Source organism: Musca domestica, unplaced genomic scaffold (assembly GCF_030504385.1).
Source record: "Musca domestica strain aabys unplaced genomic scaffold, Musca_domestica.polishedcontigs.V.1.1 2, whole genome shotgun sequence".
NCBI classification, from domain to species: Eukaryota; Metazoa; Arthropoda; class Insecta; order Diptera; family Muscidae; genus Musca; species Musca domestica.
The window spans coordinates 11603036-11624199 of record NW_026712249.1 but is presented as its reverse complement, the minus strand read 5'-3'; the positions used below and the strand labels follow the sequence as shown (position 1 = coordinate 11624199).

At 36.3% G+C, this 21164-nt stretch overlaps 1 protein-coding gene across 3 annotated transcripts in view; it reads left to right on the top strand.

The window, feature by feature from the left end:
- Window positions 1-21164, top strand: part of LOC101898759 (maestro heat-like repeat-containing protein family member 1) — a 30118-nt gene that overhangs the window by 7650 nt on the left and 1304 nt on the right. For 2 of the 3 annotated variants that reach the window (XM_059121793.1, XM_005176979.4), the window contains exons 3-12: window positions 13670-13847; window positions 13922-14283; window positions 14362-17155; window positions 17226-17364; window positions 18448-18572; window positions 18633-18837; window positions 18906-19585; window positions 19662-19977; window positions 20035-20169; window positions 20245-20347. In XM_059121793.1, coding sequence (XP_058977776.1) covers window positions 13670-13847; window positions 13922-14283; window positions 14362-17155; window positions 17226-17364; window positions 18448-18572; window positions 18633-18837; window positions 18906-19585; window positions 19662-19977; window positions 20035-20169; window positions 20245-20347 — 5037 coding nt within the window. Of the gene's footprint in view, window positions 1-10082; window positions 10391-13669; window positions 13848-13921; window positions 14284-14361; window positions 17156-17225; window positions 17365-18447; window positions 18573-18632; window positions 18838-18905; window positions 19586-19661; window positions 19978-20034; window positions 20170-20244; window positions 20348-21164 lie in introns of those variants that run through there. The other variant, XM_059121792.1, reaches the window with a different exon arrangement.

Below are 21164 nucleotides of genomic sequence, written 5' to 3'. Positions count from 1 at the left end.
AGCTGGCACTGGAATAATTTTAACAGCTGTCGGACGAGTGGCTTAGAAATGACAGAAGTCTGAAGTTGGTTGCAATTTTTTCACATCACCCTGTAAAGGTTGGATTTTCTTGTAATTTTGCCCATATAAATATTTTTAAATGTATTGGAGGGATTATGATTATGAACTATATTTCGTACCTCACGCAAATTATAACATTTTCTAAAATTTTTTACATACCATATATAAAATGACGGAAGTAGTCGATTTTCAAATCGATTTGGATTTAAGTTTTTCAAACAAAAATTTTCCTCGTATTGTTATCAGTAATATTCACCGAGACTATACCCAAAATGCAATGATTTCAAGGAATCTCAATACGAAAATGCAAAAAGTAAAGAGTAGGAAAAGGACTTTTCCCCATTGTTTAGTTTAGTTTGCAATGTAGTCTTATAAAACTCCGATACACGTGTCTTATATTTTTTGCTCTAATTTCATAATCTACTCAGTTTTTCCTGTAATTTTCCCACACAACATTACGGCGAAGAACATTGTAGTAGACCCCCACCTCCTGGTTGGGAAAACGTCCTTATCATTTGAATGTTGACACCTGGGCCTAATTGCAAGTACAAAGCCTCATCGTTTGCTTTGTTAACATTTCATACCTATACTTTTTCAATTGTTTGGTATTTTCTCCATTCATATCAAAGCTTTCTCATGTATGTGTCTGCCTTATATAAAAGCCTTGAGAGTATTCCCCCGGCGTTTTCATAGATGTCATTGCATTTCCCATATGTATATTTACTACAACCATTCGCACTCATCCATCCATACACCATGTGTGTGATTGGGTGGTTCAACCTCCCTCTGTAGTAGGGGGTGTTGTTGTTTCGATATGGTTCGGGGTATGTCAGTTAAAGTACAGACGTTTTACGCTGTCTGCCTAATGGTTTTTCATAGTGACGTCCGTGTGACGCCACTGTAGCAACAAAATGCTCCATTTATCCAGAGCATTGGCACGCATAACTATTTCTCATCACCACTCTTTTTGCTCTCTTCTTTGGTTTGGCTTTTAAAAGCAACAGGTTATAAAAATATCCATTTGTTATTCATAATAAACTTTTGCAGGGTGGAAGGATTGTAGGGGTTTCAATGTGGGATTTTTTTTTTAAGTTGAGAAAGGAAATTAGTTCCAAAATAGTATTGGTTTACAATATTCATTCTTTCCATGAAAGTTTTAAAATAAGTAATCAGTTGAAAATGTTCCAAAATCTTGACCTACGTGGAAAGTACATTGAAAATGTTTATAAATTGACAATCTTAATTCGATACTTTATACCACCTGTGGTACAATTCCACTTGGCTGCAACTGCCAACCCTAACAAATTGTATTTAGTTCTGTTTTTTTTATCTTTTCATGTTTTCTCTTTTTATATGCCTATTAAAATCAATAACGGCCAAGTACGCAAACATAATAAAATTAATAGACAAAGGAATCGTTTTATGGAACCACCTGTACCAATAGAAGAGCTTTAACGAGTCATTGTTTATGGCCACCCAAAGAATACATCTGTCTGGAATCGCCAAAAAATCTTGTCTACATGGAAAATATTCAAAGCTAAATTTAGTATGAATTGTTTATAAATATTATTGTTGCAATCGAATTATATTATACACAATAACGTAAACAATGCAACAAAATAAGTATTGGTCGGTGTTCGATTTATTAAAAATAGTTTGCCCTCTGTTATGATTATTCAAATTTTTGTTCCAGATATAGTGAAACAAAGTATTCCATTTTATGCGAAATCATAAATTCCGCTAAATGCCATGCTCATAGCAAGTTGTAGAGAATAGCTGACTTGTCTCGCAAGATATGGCAGATATAAGTATTGAAAATTTGGCCCCTTGTGGGTGAGGTACCTCAAGGGGATGGCAGATATCTATAATTTTCAAAACAGATCTTGTGATTGCAAAAATGTTTGGATGTGTAAAATATGAAGAAAACCGGATGCTTAAATGTTAATCCTTTGGGGGGAACGAGTGGACCGATATATCGCATCGTATGTGTGAAATGTTAAGAGAACCGGATAATTGTTTTGGGTTTTTTGATCGGAGGTACAATAAGAAATGGTTCCATCTCTACCATCTTGGACCTTGGGTTAATAAAAATATCGTGATGCGTGTAATTTTTGACAAACGGAAACTTTCATCAAATTTTATAAGAGTTGTAATTTTTCAAATTTTGACCATTTTGATGGAGTTAACCGATATTGTCCACATTCGTACAAAGTTGGGGAAAAATCGGAATATCCTTTCTCTTTCTGTGCAGAAAATTATTTTCTTTGAAAATGTTGTGGGGGAGATACCAGAAGTAGTGGACCGATATTCCCCATCTCCGAACTCGCTCTAAGTTTGACAATAATATTACGATGTACCAAGTTTGAATCAAATCGAATGAGATATCGTGCGCACCAGCCAGCTATTTCAACTCCTAATTTCTTTAAAAGGATTTGTTCCATAGAGATCTATGGTCTAAAACCGTTATTTCGATGACGGATCTAATTCGGCGAAAACAAGGTAATAGTGGCAGTGCACACAATTCGCAAATCTAATGTGAATATCATGCGTCAGATTTGATCTTGCAACAGTCGAAGGCTTTAAGAGCAGAGTGACTATAGAGAATTATACAAGTTCTTTGAGAGTAGTTTGGAAAAATGACTGATCCGACCGTAAACTTTGAGAACAATGTAACGCCCATTTTTATACGCTCCACCTTAATATGCCCTCCCCATATTAATTTTGTCATTGGGTTTGTAACATCCCTTAATATTTGTCGTGGACCCCGTAAAGTTGTTGAAATCATAATAAAGCCTACAATATTTGACATAGAGCTTAAAAATTTGGCAGAACAATTGTTATTGTGTCTAGGATGGTTGGTATTGAAAATCGGTCCATTTTTTGTATAGCCCCCATATAACTGTACCTGCCGATATTTGGTATTTTGATGATTTTCGCCACATATGTTTACAGATTTGTCTAAAAATTGGTATTTCTTGTTCGTAATGGGTTCTAGCTCCGGTGCCGAAACTTTGTATGCATAGATCCACGTTTTTGTAGCCCCTCATAAAGGAACCTCCCGATATTTGGTATTTTGATAATTTTCGCCACATTTTTCCCGGATTTGTCAAAAAATTGGTATTTGTAGTTCAAAATTAGTTCTAGCTCCGGCGGCAGAACATTACAAATTTGGGTCCACGTACAACGATGCCCACCGATATTCGGTATTTTTATAATCCAAGTTATATTTACCCACGAAATTGTTTCAAATTTAGCATTTAAAAAGATTTCGTAGATGACAGTCCTTGAAGTATAATATTATATATGGAGGTTAAGGCCCCATACAGCGGCCTCAACCACTTTATGTTATCCAAACGGTCTTTCTGGTATTTATAGTTTAAGGTGAAAAACGTTTAAATTCAGATACTTATATATAAAAATGTTTCCTTACCCAAAGTTGGAGGGTTTTAAAAGTTCTACCCGACCGAACTTAAACCCATGGTACAATAAAATTTTAAAGTAAAGCTACCAGCTAATTACATTTTTTTCTAAGTGTGCCCGACTTCTGCCAATTTTGCGTATGTGTTTATTGTTATGAAAAGTAAAAGCAGAATATTTTCAAAATCAATGAAGGGAGACGTGTAAATTATTTTTTTAAATATTTTAAAAAGAAAATACAGGAATTTCATTTATTTTTCCGCTGTTTAATTGATTTTAAAAATGAGGAAAGATATGGAATAAAAGAAAACAATTTGTTGCGTCTAAATTTGACAGAAAGCGAGCATAGCCTCAAGACCGTATTTTTGTAGTTTTACGAAGCTGATCTACTGCCTTATTGTACCATGGTATATAAAATATTTTGAATTGTTACAATACGATTTATTGGGAAATTTCAAACCATATTTTGAAAAAAGAGCTAAAAAGACACCTTTGGTGACTCGTTTGAGGGTTAAAAATGTAATCAATATTTTATAGTTCAAAGAGAAAATTGAAAAATCTCGTCACAAAAAGTCGAAAAGAGAAGTTTTAAACAGAGATAGGCCCTGTTGATGTGGTCTGGTTACAATTCAAAATTACTCTCTCACAAACGTTTTGGCATAATGACGCCCGAAAATGTTTTCCAATATATCTACCATGAATATTTAAAATATAATTACTGTTGTTATCTTCCTCTCTCTTTTATCTATCCATCAACATTGTCTATTCATTGCGATAGAATCTCATTAAATTGTAATTTTATTCAGGAACAAAAAGAGGCAAACGTGTAATGCTGCTTTCCATACTTTGCGTCTGTTCAAGGACATGCTAATGGCCATTTTATGCTGAGAAATTGAAGCAAATGGCAGAGATGGAGAAAGGAAAATAAAGTACTTTTAATATTGAAAAATTTCTATAGACTCTGTTTATTTTGCTGTCAAAATTATGTAATGAAAATACAGTCCAACCAAGGGAATTGCGATTTTTTTTTATGATTTGTTAAAAATAAAGTCAAAGGAAGAGAGAAAGCGTAATATTCGGGTATGTGATGGACGATGCGATTTCATATGAGAATTTTGCCAAAGAAAAGCTATACAATATATATCCTCCTTAAATCGAATCATTTTTATACCCTGCACCTTGAATAAATCACGATACAGCCCACATTATTTGACGTAGAGCTTCAATATTTGGCAGAACAATTTGTATTGTGTCTTGGATGGTTGGTATAAAAAATGACAGTGCATATTTTGGTATAGCCGTCATAAAACGGTAACTCCCGATATTCGGCATTTTGATGATTGATGCATTTTTTCCACGAATTTGCTAAAAATTGGTATTTGTAGGTCATAATGATTCTGGCACTGGTGGCGAAATATTGTAATTATATATCCACGTTTTAGTATAGCCCCCTATAACAGTACCTCCCGATATTCGGTATTTTGATAATTTTTGCCACATTTTTTCACGGATTGTCTAAAAATTCGACACTTTGGTATTTTTTAGTGCTAACCTTGCTTTCCAAAATACCCCAGACTCAATAGTCCAACGGATTGGTATCCGGAGATTTTGGTGGCTATTGTACGCTGGAAATGAAGCGAGGAACCTCATAATTTTGTAACCATTGTTGGGTGGCGCGTGCTGAGTCCTGCTGGGTTACCGTTAGTAGTAGGTAGGTTACCGTTTTGGTATGGCCCCCATATAACAGCCTCATCCACTTTATGGTTTTTTGAAAAGTTTAACACCACTATCCGACCGGCCTTACTGTAGTTTAAAGTGGAACACGATTTAATTCAGATACTTTTATAAAAATTTTTTTCCTTACCCAAATGTTGGAGGGTAGTAAAAGTTCGCCCCGGCCGAATTTAATGTTTTTTTTTACTTGTTATCCCATTCAAAACATGACTAAAAAACTTAGCAAAATATTATTCTCTCTTCGTTCTTTGTGGCTATATTCCACTGTACCGAAATATATATGTATTTTGCTATACGGTAATTTCTAACGCACCTTTTTCCAGATGCCTTATCCACAAAATCATTCACTCAAACACACACACACATTGTCTTTGGAACGGTGTAAATGCCTGAAAAAAATAATACATTTTACGTTGCTATTAATGTCTAAGACATTTTTATTGTTATCCTGTCATAAACAAACAACATTGCCGGTTTGTCGCTCGAGAACGTTAAATTAATATTCCTCATAACAATGTTGTAGAGGAGGTAGGATTATCATATTAAGATGGTATAAAGTTATTTTTAAACAAGCATATAAATTGGGAACAGAACTTAACATACAAACCTCAAGAGTCCTTTGCGATGGATGGAATAAAATAAATTTAGCTGCAGAAAACTTCTCTGAAGGGTACGATTAATAATCTTTGAAGAACACACAGATGTTGTTAAGCTAATAGTGCATGATGTAGGAGTAGAATGGATAACTAAACTTATGTGCGGTTTGGATAATAACAAGTAGTATTCTTTACTAACATTTCACTACTACGAACCTTTGCGGTATATAGCATAGGTGGGAAAAATAATAAAAAAAATAAAAACAATCAATGTATGAAATAGTATTGATCTGTGAATAGTGAACGAAAATGTAGAATCCTAAATTCCATATATTTCTTGCATCAATACATTTTACTACAATCAAATGGTCTGTTCGAAAAACCGGAATCTTAATCGATCGTGGTTTCCAATAACAGACTAATATCAATACGAATAAAGTTTACTTGACATTGAATTCCATCAAGACAGTGGATGCAATTGACATGATGCACACAACAATATATCAAATAACTAATTTCCAATGTCATCAGCAGCATTCCACTTGAAAATTAAGGTTTCCTGTATTCGCATTGAAGTTCATAAACGAAATCATTTCATATATTTTCTTATCAACTTAAAATTATTATTTTGTTTATTTGCATTTTTTTAATTTACGATGCACAGCAGTCGTGTTCATTACTTCCAAGTAATGAGCACGAAATTTGAATATAAAACAATGCGTAATAGGTTTACTCACGACCATAAATAACTTCAATACCAATTTTATGTAATGTCAAGTGTTTGGGAAAAAATATATTTTAAATCAACCATTCCTAATTTTTTTGTCCAATTGTCCATCGTGTATTATTATTATTGTATCTGATGAAAGGTTTCTGATGAAATTTCCTAGTTTTCCTAAATATTGAAAACTCGCTCCGAATATTTTCCCAAGGAGAAGGAAACATTTAGAGATTCCAACAAATTAACGCCTTGGTTAAAATCAGGACCATAACGATGGGGAGGCCTTTATCCTCGCTATTGTCGACCAAAAGTAAAATTGATCTGTGAAGCTCTATTTTCTGATCACAAGGGGACCATATCGATGGGGAGGTGTATATCCTCGCTATTGGCGACCAAAAGTAAAATTTATCTGCAAAGTTTTTTTTTTTCGGAATCACAAGGTCCATTTTAAGACAGGTTGAAGACATTATAAGACAATTTTGCAGCGAATTAGGAATAATATAAACCAAAATCGGTAAGACTTTTTTATTGTATGTAATAAGTATGTCTATTTTGAAGCCAAAGGAAGCCATAAAAACTGATTGAAGCTCATATTTTTTATTTAGACTTTTTACGTAAGAAAAGCTCCATCCGATCTCAGTTGTCTTCACAGAATTGTTGCAATCACAAATATACAGGGTGAGATAAAAAAACTGCAAAAACGTCAAATGCCATAATTTCTAAATTTTTTTTAAATTCATTGAATGAAAGCATCAAATGTTAGAATGAGATTAGATTTGTTTGAATTGGTCACCTTTGGCACGAATTATGTACTTCAAACGGCCAATGAAACCGTCACACGCTGCCCGATTGTTGCTCTGCGGTATTTTGGTCCATTCCCGGCGCTTGCTTGAGGCGAACGACACTTTGGTATTTTTTAGTGCCAACATTGTTTTCCAGAATACTCCAGACACAATAGTCCAACGGATTGGTATCTGGAGATTTTGATGGCCATTGTGCGCTGGAAATGAAGCGAGGAACCTCATTTTGTAACCATTATTGGGTGGCGTGCGCTGAGGGCGATGGTGCTGAGTCCTGTTGGAATGTCCAAGGTCTACGGCCAAAATGTTTGCGTGCCCAAGGCCTTAGTACACCCTCCATAATATTTTCGCGATAATATTCGGAGCGGAGAGCGAACATCGGATGTTGTGGCGGTCCACACCATCACCATGGCCGGAGCTTGAGTTCTGGTGGCCAACCGAAGGTGCACATTCATATTTCATGATTTTGCTCCAGGTCAGGTGCGATCATTGCTAGGTCAGGTGCGAAAATTAACAATATCTTTCCACTCCATCAAGTACCTCCCTCACAAAGATTCAAAATTCTGAATAACTATAACTCTTATAAAATGTGACGTAAAAGTCCGATTGTCTTCAAATTACACGCATTACAATATTTTCACTAACCCAAAGTTTGGTGTGAAGATTGAAAATATCGTCCACTCCTTATGGTACCTCCCCCACAAAGGGTCAAAAGAATATCCATGGAACTCATAAAACACGAAATTAGCGTCCGATTCCATTCAAACATGGCACATCTCAATATTTCCATCAACACAAGATCTGTCACAAAGAAGGTAGATATCAGACCATTCCTTCTGGTACCTTCCCCGCAAAGGTTTAAAATTTTGAATAACCAAAACCATTATAAAATCCGAAATAAGCATCCGGTTATCTTTAAATTTCACACATCACAATATTTGTATCAATCCAAGGTCTGGTGTAAAGATGGGATATATCGGTCCACTCCTTTTTGTATCTCCCCGACAAAGAGTCAAAATTTTGAGTATCTATGAAGCTCGTAAAATGCGAAATTAATATCCGATTCCATTCAGACTTGGCACATCTGAGCATTTATATCAACACAGGATCTGTTATAAAGATGGTAGAGATCCGATCATTCCTTCTGGTACCTCTCTCACCAAGGGTCAAAGTTTTAATTAACCAAAAAGATCATCCGGTTGTCTTCAAATTACACACATCATAATATTTTTATTAACGCAAGATCTGGTGTAAAGATGGGATATATCGTCCACTCTTTCTGGTACCTCCCCAACAAAGGGTCAAAAATTTGAGTAACATGTGTATTCATAAAACGGGAAATTAATATCCGATTCCATTCAGACTTGGCACATCTGAATATTTCCATTTACACAAGATCTGACGTTTGAAAATGAAATACTTCGGTCGACTAAACCTGGTACCTCACCCACATTTTTACATTTTCCAAAAATTATCACATATCTCATATAAAGAGAAGGAAGTAACCAATAGGGTCCAAATATATCATATTTATTTAGGTCCCATACGAAATGGACAATATTATCCCATTCCTTTGGAACCTACTCCATAAAAAATAAACCTTTATAAATGGGTACATCCCAATCTATATCACTTGTATCGCATCTTTGGCATAGAATATTTTACTGGGTCAACTTGTCAGTATTGGCCCCATATAACCCGATATTAGGTATTTTTACGATTTGAGTCATATTTATTAATAGATTTGTTAAAAATTTGGCATTTGTATAATGAGTTCTACCTTCGGTGGCGGAATAGGTCCACGTTTTTCTATAGCTTTCATATTCGATATTTTGAGAAGAATTTAGCGTTTAGAGTCTGTAAAGGATACTACCTTCTGTGGCATAGTGTGACATGTTCAAACGTTTCTAAAGCGTCCATTTTATCGGGACCTTCTGATATTCGGTATTTAAATTCAGTATTTGTAGTTCGTAAAGGTAAAGATCATTGTCCGTGTTGGTCAGGTCATATAACCCCTATATAACTGTAGTTGCTGATATTCGGTACTTTAATAATTTTAACGCATCTCTAGCAGAAAATTATCTATTTGGGCTAACCTTTTGATTTAGCGCTCTTTTACGACTACCACCCACTTTATGCTCCATTCTTCAGCCGAATTGTAGTTCAAAATAGAATTCGTACGAATATTGAATCCCATTTTTTATTTTTTTCTTAGCCTCGCGGTTTAGGGAGTTCCAAGTTCGACCCGGCTGAATGTACAAGTTTTTACTGATTTAAAAATATGTCTTTCTTTTTTCAAAATAAACCAACTGAAGCGACGGGTACATGCTGGTATGACCACATCTTTGTTACATTTAAAATAACAACTGATAAAGACCACAATATTTCAGATCACACATTATGGAAGAGTACTTTGTTGTGCCATCGTGTACCACCACTAACACTAGCAACGACAACAACACTATCACGTGTTGCAAAATTTTATTAATAATTTATAATATTTAATGTATGACGTAGTGCAATTTAATAACACAAAACAAAGCGAAAACAATATATAAACATTCAATGACTCATTGCCGTCGACCAACAGCGACGGCTGTCTACCTCTATGAGACTAGGCTCTCTAGCCGATTGCGGCGGCGATTCAGTAACGTTTGGTGTTTCACAATTATTGCACACACATTTTGGCGAACGCCATAAATTCATTTGCTTTTTAGTTTGTCGACTTCTTTGTTTTGCTCTCTATAAACAAATGGAAAATGCAATTGTCTAATGAAAAGCAAAAAAAAAAAACAACACGCACTCACACAACAACAAAGCGATATTATTTTAATTATATGCCGCAGCAGAAAGTGAAGCAATTGCATGTTATAAAATCGTTAAAAAATATTGAATGAACAACAAATAATTACAAAGTTATACACCCGAACATATACATGGCTACACCCATTTAATGGACATGTTTGATAAATTAAAGAAAGTTTTACCCAGAAAATCCACGAACCAACAAAATATATTGTTACCGCCCTCCAAAAGAATCTTTGTAGCCTGGACAACAAAAGGTACTTCTTTGGAAAACACACAGACCCATGCACACACAAACATTATCAAATTACATTATTTAAATTGATCGAATTGCTGTCTGCCCGACGACGATTTTGTTTGTAGTGGCGAAATTAAATATTCGCAATCACTTCTGAATCACCCACTTTGCATCTGTATGCGAGTGTTGTTATATTGTAAACAAATTAAATATCTATATATGTATACAATTCTTGTCAAGCGAAATAATAACATTTCCACAATCAAATTCTGAATGTGGTACAACATCACCATCATCATTCAATGCCTACTTATCGTCATCTTCATCATTGAACTGAATATCAACCACCAATGAGCAAACGAACGAACGACCGACCGACCAAACGACCATGGTGATTTTACTAGGGTTTCGTTGACAAAGTGTACATTGCTGCTCACTTTGGATTTTTGTTAAGGTACTGGGGCAGGTGTGCGTATGATAAATGAAAGGAAAGTTGGCTTGCAACTATTTTGCAAAAAAAAAAAAAAAACAATTAAAAAAATATCAGTCGGTTTTGCCGACATATGTAGACCCTCAGCCAATGTTCGATTATTTAAAAATATATAATATTTAAATATATTTCGACTTGTGTTATAATTTTTCAAATTGTTGACCCTTTATGGAGTAGGTTCCGAAGGAATGGGCCAATATTGTCTATTTCGTAGCTGACCTTAATAAATATCATATAAATATTGCGACGTAGACTATATCGATTAATTACTTCATTTTATATGAGATGTGTGGCAATTTTTAGAAAATGTTGAAATGTGCGTGATATAGTCGACCGAAGTATTCCACTTTCATTCTTCATCTAATGCAGATTAAAATATTGATATGATCAAAATTACAAGAAAATGGAACATTTATATCCAATCTTATGCCAAATTATCAGTTCCATGCTCATCTCAGGTTTCTGGTTGAAAGAAATATTTAGATATAGCAAGTTGTAAAGAACCGCTGACTTTTTTCGGATAAAATGATTGAAAATTGTAACCCTTTGTGGTTGAGGTACCACAAGGAGTTCGTAGATAATATCATCTTCACAACAGATCTGGTGTTAGCAAAAATGTTTGTACGGGTGAAATTTAAAGAGAGACCTTGTGTTAGTAGAAATAATATTTCGGATTTTATAATCGTTTTGGTTATATAAATCTTTGACCCACTGTGGGGGATGCCTCAGAAGGAATAGTCCGATATCTACCATCTTTATAACACACTTTGTGTTGATGGAAATATTGAGATTTACCAAGGCTGTATGGAATCGGATGTTAATTTCGCGTTTTCGAATTTTATGTTGACCCTTTGTGGGGGAGGTACCAGAAGATACATGCCATCTTCACCTTAGATCTTGTGTTAGTAAAAATAATAGGAGGTATTAAATGTGAAGAGAATCGGATGCTTATTTCGGATTTTATGATAGTTTGGTTATTAAAAACATGATCCCAATGTGGAGGAGGTACCAGATGGAATGGTCCGATCTCTACCATCTTTATAACAGCTCTTGTTTTGAGGGAAATATTGATATGTGCCAAGTCTAAATGGAATCGGATATTAATTTCACGTTTCATGAGTTTCATGGATATTCAAAATGTTGACCCTTTGTGGTGGAGGTACCAGAAGAAGTGGACCGATACATTCCATCTTTACACCAGGCCTTGGATTAATAAAAATATTGTGATGTGTGTAATTTAAAGACAATCGTACTCCTACATCACATTTTATAAAAGTTATAATAATTTAAAATTTTGAGCCTTTGTGAGGGAGGTACTTGATGGCATGGACCGATATATTCCATTTTCTCACCTGACCTAGCACTGATGCAAATATTAGGATTAGCAAAGTTGGAGCAAAATCGGATTTTCCTTTCTCTTTCTGTGCAGTAAAATATGTTTTTTTGAAAAATTAGACCTTTTGTGGGGGAGGTAACAGAAGGAGTGGACCGATACATTCCATCTTCACACCAGACCTTGAAATATTGTGATGTGTGTAATTTGAAGACAATCGGACTCCTACATCACATTTTATAATTATTCCAAATGTTGTGGGATGTACTTGATGGAATGGACCGATATTGATAATTTTCTCACCTAACCTAGCACTGATGCAAACAGTAGGATTTTCAAAGCTGGAGCAAAATCGTATTATCCTTTCTCTTTCTGTTTAGCAAAAAAATGTTGACCTTGATGGGGTAGTTACCAGAAGGAGTGGATCGATATTGCCCATCTCCGAATTCGATTTAAGTTTGATAATAATATTACGATGTACCAAGTTTGTACTAAATCGGATACTCCTTTCGCGAGCTATGGTGCTCACCAACCAGCCAGAAAGACGGACGGACATCCCTAGATCGATTCCAAATGACCTGAAACGGATTTGATCCAAAGAGACCTAGAGTCTAAAACAGTTGTTTCGATGAGGCACGTTTTATATCCTCTATAGCTATGTGACTAAGGTTAGAAAACCCCTTAGGGCTACAGAAAAACAGGGACCTATATAGACGACATTCTGCAAAACGAGATAGAATCCATTATGGACAACAAATAAACAAATCCCTTTAAAAATGAGTTTAAAATCGTTGAAATACCGATTATTAGCTGATAGCGCAATATGGGGGCTATGCGACAATGTAGGCAATATTCTAATACTCGATTTTTAACAAGTCGTTCAAAAAAAAAACCGAAAATGATAAAAATACGAAATAAAGAGAAGGGCGTTTATTTGGGGTTATAGGAAAACGTGAACCTATATAGACAGTGTTGTGCCACAAGGGGCAGTACCTCTTAAAAACTCTAATTACTGAAAATTTACTGAAAAATTCCGATAGAAAAATGAGGCTTCAATTGTTGAAATACCGAATATCAGGAGGTACCCTTACATATGCCATATAAAAACGTGGACAGACATGACACCCACTTTCCAGCTTAGCCGGCCTAGTGACACAAACACACATAACCAAAATTTAGCCTTCTGTCTGTATTCGTTTGGCAGATAGCGAGATTACATCAGACAGACAGTCAGGCGGACAGCACTAAATCGACTTGGAATTTTATTCCGATCAAGAATATATATACATTACATGGTCTACAATGTTTATTCTAGTGTGCTACAAACGGAATAATTAAGTTAACGTAGCCTCCATAGTATTGGTGGAACTAGTTTTTGCTATGATTTGTTTTCTTTCCGTTTTCTTCTGTCTGTCTGAGCTACCATCGGAAATGCGTTATTGAACTTATATTTTATTTGTCATTTCCTCTTTCAGGTGTTCTAAACAATCTTTTCGATGGCCTGGCTGACAAGGATGAAACCGTGCGCTTTGCCATACAGTCTGCCTTGGTAAAGATAATTGAAACACATCCGGTGAGGGCAACAGAAATTCTCTGTGAGTACCGGGAAAAACATCCAAAACTAAATGAACAAACAACAAATATTATACTAAAGTGAGTAATGAATTCGATTTATTTCTTTTTATAAGAAAAATTAAATTGAATTATATTTTTTATGTTCTTTACAGGGCCATTGAAAAAGTAGTTTCCTCGGATACGACCATACCAACGGAGGCCCATAAAAAACTAGCCGCATTGGCCATAGAAGAACTAACACGTTCCACTGAACATGTTCCCAACATACAAAATCATGCCCTCAATATCCTGGTGGCCATTGGTCGGGGCGATGATTGTAAAATGGTTATGGAAGCCCTAATGGCTCACACGAAAGAGGGAACAGTTGCCCATTTTATGGTGATGCAATGTTTTGGCACCTTGGCCTCCACCAATGTACCAGCTGTAGTGCCTTTTATAAAACAGATTTTAGCAACTATTTTGACAAATTTAAATTCCATAAAACAGGATCACATTAAACAAGCTCATGCATATGGTAAGGAGAATATATGTAATTTTCGTTGAAGTTCCTAAGATGACGGTTCGCCTTTTATCTCTTCTTTTGTTTTTACAGCAATTGGTCGTTTTAGTGAAGCTCTATTGGAACAAACTTCAGCAAATGCTGCCGCTGCAACGGCAGAAAATAGTGCTGCAACCACAAATGGTGAAGATATTATCGAAACAAAACCTCAGGCAGAATCTACAACCATTGAACCCTTTCCCGATTGTTCAACAGAAATATCCATAGCTTATGATGTGCTCTTCAAACAGTGGCTACACTCGCGAGAACCCAAAGTTTGTGTGGAAATATTACAGGCATTATCTTCCATGTTTCCCCTACTGCCACCGGATACAATACAAGATCAAACACCCCGTTTGGTGCCACAGGTATTGGGCCTATATCGCCGTTCCATAGAACGCAACAGTATTACCCAATTTTTGTCGGCTGTGTTGAAAACAAATATTGCCATACAACCTTCGGTACTTGACAGTGTTGCCGACCAACTGATTTCGAATCTTTTTGATTTGGTCTGTGTCTACCCCGACTATGAGAAACCACAAACCGTTAAGGGCCATTATGAAGTCCTGAGATGTTTCCATTTATTGTCCAGTGTCTATGCCACAAAGATAATGGATACATTGCTAATGCATTTGCGTAATAACAGTGAAAGGGAACGCATCAAATCCCTGCTGATATTGACACATCTTCTGAATACCTCCACGGTGAACATTGAAAATAAGTTGCAGGCTTTTATTGAATGCCTCAAGCAAATGATTACCGGTGAGAAAAGTATTAAAATGAAAATGACTTTGCTAAAGTGCATTGTGGCCCTGGCCCAGAAGTCATTTATCAAAGAAAAGGAATTTGTTTGGTTCATAGTACGTTACAGTTGTAAATACACCAAAGTCAATCAGGAACATGGTTCCCTGGAAGACCATGCCAACTTTGTTTTGTCCTGTGAAAGTTCGCTGCATATGTTGGCCTCCACGGTGGGTACCATGGACGAGTTGCTGAAACGGGAGCTGCTAAACTATTTTGTTTTATTGGATTACACCGACATTTGTTCAAATTTGGCCAAATGTCTGGCAAGTTTATTTGCCAAATCGGCAAATATAGAATTTGAAATTGCCCATGATGAAGATGAGCCGCCCGAAAGGAGGGAGTCCAATGCTGGCGGAGAGGATGTAACAACGGCCAAAACTCCCAGTTTGGTAAGGAGCGGTAAAATTGTAGTACCCTCGGCAGAGACCATTTTTGCCAGATGTTTATCTCTGCTGGGCAATTATCATTGCATTAAGAGAGCCACAAATATCTTGACATTCTTGAAATACTATTATCCCCATCTAAATCCGGAGCTATGCAAATTGTGGGACAAGTCCATATCGGATTTACTCTTGAATATCAACAAAGAATCTTTGTATTTCAATAAACTTAACAGCTTCATTGTGGAGACCAATGCATTTCTGGCGAAACATGATGAACATTTCGCCGAACGTTTGGCCAATAAAATGGCTGAGCAAACGATAATCTATCCAATGGTCTTGCCACACAATGAATTTGTTATTCCCTCTCTGAATACCGAACGGGGCATGCTAATGAAGGCCATGGCATTGACGTTGTGCAATGTCAACGACGATGCCACTATCAGTGCCAAATTGGATTTGATCATCACCGCTGCCAGGCAGGAGAAAATGGATAAACATACCAAGCACATTGAATACGAGGATAAAATCATACCCTATTGCCAGGCCTTGGGTTATTTGGCTCGCAAACACTACGCCCTAGTTATTAAGAAACTAGCCGAATTGGCCAACATTGGCGGCCGCAAACATTCAACCGGTTTCTTTTCGAATTTACACTTTATCAAAGACACTCACAAGGAATTGGAAAATTTCAAAACCAATCTTTTGGCCATTAAGTCCCTGGGACATGTCATGGATGAAGCTGACCCGCAACAATCATTGGCCAATCTCGATGACACCATATTTAACTTTCTAATACTCCAATTGAAATTCACCAAAGACCAGTGCATAATGTCTGCCATTTTGAAGACGCTTTTGAGTATTTGCAATCAAATGATAAGCGCCAAGGAAACGCAAAAGACTCCTCTTAAATATCGTAAACAAATAATGGAGGCGGTATTTAGTATACCCATTGAACCGCCATTCGATGATTTACCTCTGCTGCCGGTTATTCTGAAATTGGGCACCGACTTTATACGCATTGGCGGAGATGATGCCACCGAATCGGTTGATGGTGGAGTTATCTTCGAAATAGCCTGTAAGAACTTCTTCAACTGTGCCCAGAATTTAAAAATGAAATTCGAATCGCAAGAAGAAGATGAACGCAACAGTTTTCTGGCCAAATATCTTAATGAGTCGTTGCCGGAATTGAATAAACTAGTCAAAGTTATAATCGAAATGGATCCCTCGCCATCGACCTTGGATTTGATAATTTCCATACTAGAAACATGGACTCGTGATAAGAACTCTGAAGTACGCATTTGTGCTAGTCACGTCTACAACAACACCCTAGAAGTCTACATAAAATCAATGAAAATTGGCTGCGAAGCACCATCGAAATTCAATCAGACTGGGCAAATGTTGGGTAAGATTGTGCCACGTTGTATCGATTCGAATGGCACAGTACGTCAAGTATCGGTGGACATACTGCAAAAGACTCTAGAGATTGCATGTATTTATGAAACTCTCACGATTGCCGACAGTGAAACGGATTGGGTGAAAGAAATTGAATTGGTCAAGGAACAGATTATCACCGATGATCCTAAACAAATTTACAATCTTGCTGGCGAGATTGCAAAGATCATTGCTGTACGAATTTCCAATTTTCAATATCTGCAATTTTGGTAAGTTCCATGGGATGGGAATTCAAATTAAAAACTTTGTTGAAATTATTGTTTTTTTTTTCACTTTCAGTAAAACCTTATTGGCTGGACTCAAGGATCCAGAACAAAGCTCCGCAATTGGTGCTTCCGTGGTGTTGAAGTTCTTTATACAACAGAAAGGGTCCGAATTATTCCATGCTATACCCGATCTGGTTAAAGAATGTCTGGGGGTGAGTATTTGAAATGAGGGCTGTATAATAATGTGATTGTAGGCGAAACATGATAAATACGAAAACATATATAATTCTTTTTTAAACCCTCAGCCACATCGTAATATTATTTTCAAACTTAGATCGAGTTCGGAGATGGGCAACATTGGACCACTACTTCTAGTACCTCCTCCAAAAATTTCAACATTTTCAAAGAAAATAATTTACTGCCAGAAAGAGAAAAGATAATCCGATTTTGCTCCAACTTTGCAAATCCTAATATTTGCATCAGTGCTAGGTCAGGTGCGAAAATGGAAATATCAGCCCACTCCATCCAGTATTTCCCCCACAAAGGATCAAAAATTTTGAATAATTATAACAATTATAAAATGTGATATAAGTGTCCGATCGTTCAAATTACACACATTACAATATTTTTATTAAACCAAGGTCTGGTGTGAAGATAGAATATATCGGTCCACTCATTCTGGTACCTCCTCCAGAAAGGGTTAAATTTTGGAATATTCATGAAGCTCATAAAACGCGAAATTAACATCCGATTCCGTTCAGAATTGGCACATCACAAGGAAAGGGTTAAATTTTGGAATATTCATGAAGCTCATAAAACTCGAAATTAACATCCGATTCCGTTCAGACTTGGCACATCACAATATTTCTATCAACACAAGGTCTATTATAAAGATGGTAGAGATCGGACCTTTCCTTCCATTACCGCCCCCACAAAGGGTCCATATTTTGAATAACCAAAACGAACATAAAATCCGAAATAAGCATCCGGTTCTCTTCATATTACACACGTCCCATTATTTCCACTAACTCAAGGTCTGGTGTGAAGATAGGATTCATCGGTCCACTCCTTCTGGTACCTCCCTCACACAACAAAGTATAGAAAATAGTCGATGTAGTCCAAATCTGTAACTTTGTAATATTTACACCAGTCTTAGATCAGACACGAATTGGTCAATATTGGCCAACTACTTCGGAATCTGCCCCATAAAGGGTAACCGTTTGAATAATCATACCTCAAGGCTGGGGTTATACAAAACCGACTGATACTAATTTACTTGTTTTTTGTCCTTTCAGGCCATACACTCCTGTGATGTAAATCGTGCCAAGTCCGGAGTACTTAAAGCATTGGTGGCCCTCACCAAGCATCATCCAAAGTTGGTGTCATGTGAAATACTGACACAGCAGCTACCTTATGAAGAGTTCGTATCCAAAAATAGTCTGCGAAAAAAATCTGAACTAACGAGATTTCCCCTTTTCAGAAACATTGTCGAATATTGGCATTTGGTATGTACCGATGCTGAGCTGGCTGGGGTATTAATCGATCACTTTCTACAAATACTTTCATCCGCCTGTATATATGAACAAAACGAAGCATGTGTGGATAGGCAAAAAATTGCAAGTGTTCAGCCTTTTGCCATTTTCTGTGCTCTACACGAAATGATGCCTTGCAAGGATATTAAAACGGTAAGCAAAAAAAAAAAAAACAATACAGATTAAAGTACTAAATATATTTTATGGTATTTATTTTACAGCAACTTAAAGTGAAATTTCCCGAATTGTTTACCATGCTACTCACATCGCTGGCCTCATATACAAATCTGGCTGCACCCATGCAAACTGGACCGCCGCGTAGTGTCTCTCCAACGCCCACCTCGAGTTCCTCTTCCATTATCACTCTCTCAACGGGGTCGAAAAATAAATTCGGTTTTGTACCCAATAAAGAATCGATCAAATTGAATCCCTGCCAAATTGTCTTGGAAACATTCCAAAAATTTCTCGACAGTTTGGAAATGGAACAAATTGCAACCGTACTTACTGTACACACCCATTTAGCTTCTAGTACTGATCTCAAAAATTTCATAGAACTGCTTACCCCCATGGCCATTGGTGTGTCAAATCAAATTGACATCGATTCCAGTGAAATGAAAAATATTGTGACAACCCTAAGTAAATATGTAGCCTCTCCGTACGATGCCCAGCGGGTGGCAGCAGTGGGATTATTCTCACGCATGGTACCCCTCAAGCCGTGTGGAGAAATATCCGCAAATATAATGAATCATTTGACAAATGCTCTAAGTGATCCCAATGCAATTGTGCGAGGTTTAAGTATTCAGGGCATGGGCTATGTGGGCCTACTTAATGATGATGATATTGAAAAATATGATGAGACTGCAATAACGGCTCTTTTGAAAGGAGTTGATGATACTGTGAGGTAAATGGTGGAATCGAAAGATTTTAACTATATTTCAAAGCAATAACTAATTATATGATTTCACATTTCCTTGCAGCGATTGCCTGATAAATATTCCCCTAGAGAGTATGCGTGGTTTATCACGAATATTACAAAATCTTCCCAGTGATCGTGTTGAAACTTTCCATGTTTCGTTGGCCATACGTATTAGACCCTTCTTTGGTAGTTATTCTCTGGAAATACGTGAGGCCGCGATCATATTATTTGGTGACTTATGTGAATCTAAGATTGCTGTAAAAGATGGTACCGCATCGCCATCGGAATCATCAAATGAAGCCCTGAGAGAACAATTAATAGCAAATCTATTTCCTTTACTTTTACACTTAAGCGAAGGGGAAGCTTCTATTATTAGGGTAAAATTGGGAGTACATTTAATAAAGAATATAAATTTAATGAAACGTTATTTTCAGGCCTGCAAGGGTACCCTACGCAAAGTTTGCCGCCTACTGAACTCGTTGAAGATTAATGATATGGCTCAGCGACATTTATTGGATCATGGCCAATTGAATTATAATAATTTTATTATAGATTTTGTAAAAGTTATTGTAAGTTTGTTTTTGGTTTTTTAGTTAACATGTTTTTTCTCAATTTTAACTGTTGCCGTTTATATATTTTTCTAGTCTATGGAAATGACCGATCACATCCAAGACTTTATAGACTCATGTTTACCCAAATTACGCAGCCAATGGCCAGAAGTAAGAGGCAGTGCAGCAATTGTTATTGGTAAGTCTATATGAACAAGTTAAAGAGCATCAGTGGGTTTTGCCCTCAGATGTATTCCCCAGCCTTGAATTATAATTTTTTAAACTGCTGACCCTTCCGAAGCAGTTGGCCAATATTGACCAATTCGTATCTGTCTTAAGACTAATATAAATATTAAAACGTAACACATTTGGACTACATCGACTTCCTCCTATACAAATTTTTCCTATCTGCAAATTTTTGAAAAATGTGGAAATATGTGTGAGGTAACAGATATAGCGGACCGAAGTATTCCATTTTCATACTTCATCTAATACAGATAAAAATATTGGTATGTGCAAAATTTGAAGGAAATCGAACATTTATATCTAATTTTTGCGAAATCATAAATTTCGATAAATTACCTATTCATATCAGATTTCTGATTAACAAAAATATTTAGATATTGAAAATTATGACATATATTAGTATTGGAAATTGTGAACCTTTGTGGGTGAGGTACCAGAAGGGATTCACAGTTATATATCACAAAGGTAACAGGAGTGGACCGATATATCACATCTTCACACCACACCTTGTGTTAATAAAAATATTGTGATTTGTGTAATTTGAAAAGAAACGGTTGCTTATTTCGGATTTTACGATCGTTTTAGTTATTCAAAACTTTGATCCTTTGTGGAGGAGGAGCCGAAAGAAATGGTCCGAGCTCTACCATGTTTAAAAGAGATCTTTTATTGATGGAAATATTGAGATGTGCCAAGTCCGAATGGTATCGGATGTTAATGTCTTGTTTTTTTTGGCCCTTTGTGGAGGAGGTACCAGAAGGCCCTTTGTGGAG